Source organism: Coregonus lavaretus (assembly GCF_964263955.1).
Source record: "Coregonus lavaretus genome assembly, chromosome: 39".
In the NCBI taxonomy this organism is placed as follows: domain Eukaryota; kingdom Metazoa; phylum Chordata; class Actinopteri; order Salmoniformes; family Salmonidae; genus Coregonus; species Coregonus lavaretus.
The window spans coordinates 4,688,370-4,696,993 of record NC_140026.1 but is presented as its reverse complement, the minus strand read 5'-3'; the positions used below and the strand labels follow the sequence as shown (position 1 = coordinate 4,696,993).

The following is an 8,624-nucleotide window of genomic DNA, read 5'->3' as shown; positions in this document are numbered from 1 at the left end:
TGTCAAGATTGTGCAAAGCTGTCATCAAGGCAAAGGGTGGCTATTTGAAGAATCTCAAATATAAAATTTATTTTCATTTGTTTTTAGTTACTCCATGATTCCATATACAGTATGTTATTTCATAGTTATGATGTCTTCACTATTATTCTACAATGTAGAAAATAGTAAAAATAAAGAAAAACCCTTGAATGAGTAGGTGTGTCCAAACTTTTATCTGTTACTGTATATTTAATTTTATATATGGCATCCCCAGCCGTCTTTCTCACTCTGTCATGCTCCCTCTCTCATTGTTTTATTGTCTCAAGTGGGCGGGCAGGTGGAGCATCAAAGTAGTCCTGTCTCTTTTTCAGTTCATAAAAAACAACTTCAATGTAATGTGGAACTTTATCACCCTATAAAGTTCCCTCTCTCATTGTTTTATTGTCTCAAGTGGGCGGGTAGGCGGAGCAAACAGGCTCTTATGTCAGTGTTGGGTCCGGGCATCTTGCCCATGTTCTCCCAACATTGGGTAATGGGATCATAACGATGCACCAGTCTGGTCTCCCTGTAGTCCTCTTGGCAGTATCCTCCCAGCACATAGATCTTCCCCTCCAGAACCACAGAGGCTGCTCCAACATGGGGGACGGCCAGGGGTGTGAGGGCGATCCAGGAGTCACTAACAGGGTCGTAGACCTCACAGGCCAGCTGGTCGGTGTAGAACGTACGTAGGTTACACACCCCTCCAACCACGCAGAGACCACCACCACCATGCAGGACCTCCATACAGTGCTGGGCCCGATCCTGGCTCATCTCTGCCATATAGGTGGTTCCTCTCTCAGGGTGGTACAGGAACATGGACGTCAGACACTGGTACCTGCAGTCGAACCCCCCTGAGATGAAGATCTCTCCATCCAACAATGTGGCAGCGTGGCCACTCAGGGCCTGGTCCAGAGGCTTGGCAAAGCTGGAGATTGGCAATGGTTGGTAAGAGGTTGGCAATGGTTGGTAAGAGGTTGTCAATGGTACTGATTCAGAACATTCACGAATGGTTCAAATTGAGAGCACTATGGTTGAATTGAGTGAAAAGTATACTGTATGCTGTCCTATTCTTCTGCATGTGTCCAAAATGTAAAACATTAATCTCAACTCAAACATAGCGCCTTACTCTTAAATACCACTAGATGTCACCGTGATGATGTTTGTTAGGTTCACTTTGCGCTACAGTCTTTCAACTATGGCTAAAGGTAAACCAGAGAGTCACACTAGAATCTTCATCTAACTCTACAGGTTCTTGCTTTACCTCACAAATCACTTCGTCCTTAAAAATAAGAACCCTGCATGTGCGCCATATGAGCTTGAGTAAACGATGCCGAATAGTCTTGAGGGGCAATTTTGTTTTGACACAGGGTTAAATAATTTGTGAGGTGAGGAAAACACCTGCAACAGACCAAAGTTCTGAAAAGTCTGTTTAATAATACTTTTCTGTGGGTTCTGTCTTCGATGAGGTTCCATCTTACCTCCAGGTGTCAGATAAGGGGCTGTAGACCTCCACACTGTACAGGTTGGTGTTCATGTCCACGTCTCCTCCGATGGCGTACAGACGATCACCCCGCACCACCACAGAGAAGTTACTCCTGTACTCCTGCATGTCAGCCAACCTCTGCCAGCTGTCCTGCATGGGGTCAAACCTGTATGTGTGTGTGTGTGTGTGTGTGTGTGTGTGTGTGTGTGTGTGTGTGTGTGTGTGTGTGTGTGTGTGTGTGAGATAAAGATAAAGAGAGAAGATTTTCAGAAAATCCCTAAACTCAGCTTCATCAATGATAATAAACATACATTGTGTACATCAAAACAAAGCCATATGTATTGTTAGAACAATTGGTCTTGGACCCCTTTATACCTGTATGCCGATTTCAGCGTATCAGTCTTTGCATAGAACTCACACCCTCCGATTATGTACAGCCGCCCATCCATCACCCCCACCCCGTGTCTGAACCTGGGCTTCTCTGGTATCTCTCCTAGGAACCTCCAGTCCATGGCCTTCACCAGGCCTGTTCCGCTGCGGAGGGAGTTAGCGAACCACAGCTGCCTGCTGGGAAGCCGTTTCCCCAAGTCAGGATCCAGCTGGTCGCCTCCGATCAAAACCAGGGCGTCTTTGGGCCGTCGGACCCGCCACTGGTCCTGGGTCTCGGAAAGACTAAAACCAAACTCTTTGAGGGCTGAGCCGTACAGATCCAGCTGTAATAATAATACTAATAGTAATAATAATACATTTTATTTATAATGAGCTTTTCAAAAACCCATATCGCTGTAGGTGTGTATTGTACACTATCTGTTATATGTCTTTATATAATTCTGCATAATTGCTCAAGACGAATTACCTTTACAATCAAAGTTTATCATGTTATATTGTAATGAGATACAGTTGTATCATATCGTATTGTATCGTACCTCTATGTCGCTGCTGCACTCCATGCGCAGGTTGATTGCCCTGACCTCTCTGAACTCCTTAAAGGTCATGAGCGGGAAGCGAACTCCTGTCATCAGCTCCTGGGCCTGGGCTAGCCTCTCCCCTGGGTCGGCCTCTACCCAGACCACCACGGCCCTGAACACGGCCAGCTCTGAGGGCGCGCAGAGGCCGTCAGAGCGGAGGAAATCCAGCAGTTTCTCAGCCGGAAGGTCCGGGAATTTCAGGCTTGTAGACACTTCTTGGAAGTTCCTCAGGACAAAGTCATCGGCCGCCTCGAGGAGTTCCGGCATCCCATAAGCCAGGGCGAAGGAGGCCACGTCCAGACATGAGTTGGCATCCATTTCTTGTTCCAGGAAATCGAGGCACAGCGAGAGGGTGGGCTGGAACTGGAGCTGCAGGGCGGAGCAGGTGATCTCAAAGACACACCCCCAGCTGAGGGAGAGGGACCCGCTGTAGGAACAGCCAATCAAGGCCTCCAGCTCAGAGGCCTCCAGGAAGGGAAGGTCCACACAGGGCTGCTGTGATTCCCTCAACCCGCTGGTGAACATTCCCCGGAAGTAGTCACTACAGGCAGCCAGGAGCACTCTGTGGACTTGAGTCAGGACAGAGAAGAAAATTCATCATCTGATTTCAGTATCAGCAGTATAGTCAAAGCTTCTTTAGAATAATTATTATGACCATCATCATCATCATCATCACCATCACCATCGTTATCATCAAGTTACTCCTAAACAGAATACTGGGACTACACCAGCTTGATCCCCGGAAAACCCCAAACATTCTCTCCTATCATTGCTACAGTACATAGTCATGACAGCTTTCATTTAATTCTACTCACCATGAAATGATGTCCCACCAACCTCCAGCTCCACATCACAGCCCACTCTCTCTGCCCATAACTGTCTGATGGACTGAAGACTGACCTTCATCTGTTCTTCAGCAGATCTCTTCTTTTCTTCTGCCCTCTTCTTCTCTCCCCTCTTCATCTTCTCCTCCTCTTCACTGCAGAGTTCTAGAACTCTGGGGACCCCTAGTGTTTTAGCTGCAGTCTGTATCTGGGCCAGTGTTTCTCTATTCAGAGCTGCTATGGTCCCAGTGTAGGCAAACTCCAGCACCCCTGCCAACCCCACAAGCCCCACCTCGGGACCCAGACTGATGGATATCTCTGTCTTTATGTCCATTTCAACATCTCTCCTCTCCCTCCTTTTCTCCATCTCTTCATCCCACAGTCTCTGGTGGACAAGGGAGCTCACAGCAGCCAGGACAGGGGAGTGCGCATGGAGACGCTGCCCATCCTCAGTGCTCAGAGTCAGATCAGTGAGGAGAGAGGAGTCCCTGAGCTGCTCCAGACCCTGGAAGACCTCTCTAGGATAGGTGTGTCTGCAGAATGTACAGATCTTCTCTTCATCTCCCAGTCCTTCACTCCTCACCTCTTCTCCCTCTTCTCCCTGGCTTGCCGTGCTGTCGTTCCTCTTCTTGACCCTTGTTCCCTCTTTCTCCTTTCTCTCAGTCAAGCCCATCCGGTTGTTGTTGTAGGCCACAATCCACCTCAGCTTTCGATCGTCCGCTTCTACCTCCTCTCCTCCTTCCTCAATCACCCTTCTCCTCCTTTCCTTCTCTTTCCTCCACCGTTCCTCCCATTCCATGGGCAGGTAACGTCTGGTAAACTCCATGGCCTCAGTTAGAGATCGATACAACAGCTCTTTAGACAACCTCTCTCACAGATTATGTAGGCTATGTTTATGTTATGCTAACTATCTACTGCTATGCACAGATCTAACCTTTCTCCCCTTCTCTCTCAACCACACTCTCTCTTTCTTTCTCTACTCAGACACTTTCTGTGCGTCTCTCTCTCTTTTTTCTCTCTCTCTTGTTCTCTCTCTCTCACTCTCTGTCGCTCTCTTTGTTTCTCTCTCTCTCTCTTTGTCTCTTTCTCTCTCTCACTCTCTCTTTCTCTCTCTCTCACTCTATTTCTCTCTCTCTATGTCTCTCTCTCTCTATATTTCTCTCTCTCACTCTCTGTCTCTGTCTCTGTCTTTGTCTCTGTCTCTGTCTCTCTTTCTCTCTCTCTGTCTCTCTCTCTCTTTGTCTCTCTCTCACTCTCTCTCTCTCTCACTCTATTTCTCTCTCTCTGTCTCTCTCTATATTTATCTCTCATTCTCTGTCTCTGTCTCGCTTTCTCTCTCTCTCTGTCTCTCTTTCTCTCTCTCTCTCACTCTGTCTCTGTCTCTGTATCAGAGTCCTAGCTTGGCTTCAGACGTAAACAACAATTCTATTCATAGTTACTAGGTTAAGGGGATAATGTTTTGATAAACTCTGGGCCTGCTTACAGTATCATATCAAGTGTAGTCAGGCTGTTGGAAAGTCTAGTGGGTCAAGAGAAAGTCACCAAAAGTGACCAAAATATGTGGCAGGTCACATAAAAGCAAGTTGGTCACAAAAGGTGTAGAAGGCCTAAGTGACAAGAAAGTGTTGTTGGTCACAATATATTTTTGTAAGGCCTTAGCTGGGTCACAATGCAACAACGTTTTGCAATCAATGTACAAATGCATCCCATGACAGATAAATATATTTATCAGGCCTGGTCAATGGCTCCTACATGTAAATGTAGTATAAAATATGCTATCAGGTAAGTACGTGGAGGTTAATGCCCTGGCCAAGGAGATACTGTGTAGATATGACTTATTTTTCTGTACAACTTCCTTACACAACCAGTACTTCATGGGACAGACTGTTCATTGTTAATCATTGTTAGGCCTATATGCAAACAAAATATTGGTGAGGGTTGTATATATTGTCAGTAAATGCAAGTCAAATTCTCTAAATATGTAAGACATTTGAGATGACACTGAAATGCAACCTTTTACAATACACACAGGTGAGGTATTCAGACTTCCATACAGTTAACAGAATTTAAAGATAATATCACAAACACACATCCCTCTCTCTCAGTGTCTCAGACTCCAAACACTGTTTCTATTTGACTTTGGGCTTACACATTCACATGCTAGGGTTCAGACGTAAAAAATAATCTATTCTTAGTTACTAGGTCAAGGGGATTCTGTTTCGATAGACTCGTGGTCTGAACCAGCATACAGTATCATTACAATCTAAGACCAGAGACGAAAACATTAGGATGATGTTGAACGTTCTTATGAAGTGTAGTCAGACAGTGGGTCAGGGGAAATAATTGTAGGTCACAAGAACGTTCAGTCACAGAAATGTGTGATAGGTCGCAAGAAAATGTAGTGGGTCACAAAAGGTGCAGTATGCCCTGGTCACCATTTTCTCTGCCATCTGCACTGATCAATCTGATAACTCGCAAACACCCATGGGATAGCTACAAATAAGTTCCGCTACAATATGCTGTCCTAACTTTAGAAAATGTTACCAAGGTGACATCGTCCACTGAACCTCCTTTCATCTTCAAAAGAGTTTGAGTTAATCTTACCAAAAACATTAAACATATTGCTAATATTGTCTGTTTTTTGTTTTTTTGAGCAAGTCTTCATTATACAGTTCTACATGTTGCTAAGGTGTTTTGTGGTTCTAGAATCAGTATATATGAAATTGAAAATGTGCATGATTTGTTGGGGGGGGGGGGGGGGTATGAAATGTGCATGAAAATGTGTTTGCTTGCTGTTTGCTTGCTGGCTGAACCAGTCTCAGATCAATCCATATGAAATGGCATTCTCTCAACCAGCTTCACCTGGAATGCTTTTCCAACAGTCTAGAAGGAGTTCCCACATATGCTGAGCACTTGTTGGCTGCTTTTCCTTCACTCTGCGGTCCAACTCATCCCAAAGCATCTCAATTGGGTTGAGGTCGGGTGATTGTGGAGGCCAGGTCATCTGATGCAGCACTACATCACTCTCCTTCTTGGTCAAATAGCCCTTACACTGCCTGGAGGTGTGTTGGGTCATTGTCCTGTTGAAAAACAAATGATAGTCCCACTAAGCACAAACCAGATGGGATGGCGTATCGCTGCAGAATGCTGTGGTAGCAATGCTGGTTAAGTGTGCCATGAATTCTAAATAAATCACTGACAGTGTCACCATCAAAGCACCCCCACACCCTCACATCTCCTCCTCCATGCTTCTCGGTGGGAACCACACATGCGGAGATCATCTGTTCACCTACTCTGCGTCTCACAAAGACACGGTGGTTGGAACCAAAAATCTCCAATTTGGACATCAGTCCAAAGGACATCTTTCCACCGGTCTAATGTCCATTGCTTGTGTTTCTTGCCCCAAGCAAGTCTTCTTCTTATTGGTGTCCTTTAGTAGTGGTTTCTTTGCACCAATTCGACCATGAAGGCCTGATTCACGCAGTCTCCTCTGAACAGTTGATGTGTGTGTTACTTGAACTCTGTGAAGCATTTATTTGGGCTACAATTTAAGGTTGGTAACTCTAATGAACTTATCCTCTGCAGCAGAGGTAACTCTGGGTCTTCCTTTCCTGTGGCGGTCCTCATGAGAGCCAGTTTCATCATAGTGCTTTATGGTTTTTGTGACTGCACTTGAAGAAACTTTCAAAGTTCTTGACATTTTCCGGATTGACTGACCATGTCTTAAAGTAATGATGGACTGTCGTTTCTCTTTGCTTATTTGAGCTGTTCTTGCCATAATATGGACTTGGTCTTCTACCAAATAGGGCTATCTTCTGTACACCACCCTACCTTGTCACAACACAACTGATTGGCTCAAATACATTAAGAAGGAAAGAAATTCCAAAAATTAACTTTTAACAAGACACACCTGTTAATTGAAAATGCATTCCAAATGCACCTCATGAAGCTGGTTCAGAGAATGCCAAGAGCGTGCAAAGCTGTAATCAAGGCCAAGGGTGGCTACTTTGAAGAATCTCAAATATATTTTGATTTGTTTAACACTTTTTTGGTTACTACATGATTCCATATGTGTTATTTCATAGTTTTGATGTCTTCACTATTGTTACGTTCTCCCCTCGGGTGTAGTTCGTCTGAGGAGGAGACGTAAATGCCTGTGCTTGCGCACACAAGGTAAACTAGATGGATGGGAAAGAAATGTGGGGTGTAATGAACTAAAATAACCAGACAACAACCAGAACTCAATGTTAGCCCTCGGGGGATGTTTAGTAAGGTACTTAAACAAAATATACAACACCAATAAAGAAACAGTAATGAAACAAAAATCAATCAAACAAACCAGGGAAGGTTTTGTCACGGATTCAGCCGAGGCTGCTCCTCCTCCTTGCTCGTGTCCGCCCTCATCTCCTGTCTGTCCGGCAAGGCGCTGGAGTGGGCCAAGACGGCGGGGAGCATCTGTTCCACCTCAGACAGGGGAAGAGGAGCGCGCAGGAGTTCGCACTGGACTTCCGGACTCTGGCTGCCAATGCGGGATGGAATGAGAGGGCCCTCATCGACCACTACAGGTGCAGCCTGAGGGAGGACGTGCGTCGGGAATTGGCCTGCAGGGACATCAACCTAAGCTTCGATCAGCTGGTGGACATGTCGATTCGCCTAGATACCCTGTTGGCTACCCACGGACGTCCGGAGTCGGGGCCGTCCATTCCATCCCCCAGCACTTCCGAGCCGAGCCCTATGGAGCTCGGGGGTGCTGGTGCTAGGGAGACTAGGAGAGAGACCAGGAGAGAGGCCGTCCCCTGCACCAACTGTGGCCGCAGAGGACACACTGCGGGTCGGTGCTGGGGAGGGTCTCCTAGGAATCGAGGCAGTAGGCAGCGCACTGATGAGTAATTCCAGGTGAGTAAGCACCCAACTCACCCAGAGCTCTCTGTTGTACATATGTGTATTAAAGTTGTGTTTCCCGAGGTTTCTCCTCACTCCCAGCATAAGGCGCTAGTAGATTCAGGCGCAGCTGGGAATTGTATCGATCGCCAGTTCACGTATAAGTTATGGATTCCCATTGTACCAGTTGATGTGCCCTTCCCCATCCATGCCCTAGATAGCCGCCCTTTGGGGTCGGGATTGATTAGGGAGGTCACAGCGCCACTTAAGATGAAGACGCAGGAGGGCCATGAGGAGATTATACGGTTATATTTGATTGACTCTCCTGCGTTTCCCGTGGTGTTGGGGCTTCCCTGGTTAACATCTCAAGACCCCAACATTTCATGGCAACAGAGGGCTCTCAAGGGATGGTCTGATCAGTTTGTCGGGCGGTGCGTAGGGGCAACGACG

General features: G+C 46.3%; 1 protein-coding gene across 1 annotated transcript; it reads right to left on the bottom strand.

Moving 5' to 3' along the window:
* Positions 1 to 417: 417 nt before the first annotated feature.
* LOC311112790 (kelch-like protein 33) lies at positions 418 to 4,119 on the bottom strand (the record flags this gene model as incomplete). The annotated part of the gene is made up of 5 exons (XM_084155930.1): positions 418 to 943; positions 1,497 to 1,667; positions 1,877 to 2,214; positions 2,428 to 3,038; positions 3,285 to 4,119. The coding sequence occupies 5 exons, from the start codon at positions 4,117 to 4,119 to the stop codon at positions 418 to 420; spliced, it is 2,481 nt and encodes an 826-aa protein (XP_084012056.1).
* Positions 4,120 to 8,624: the final 4,505 nt, after the last annotated feature.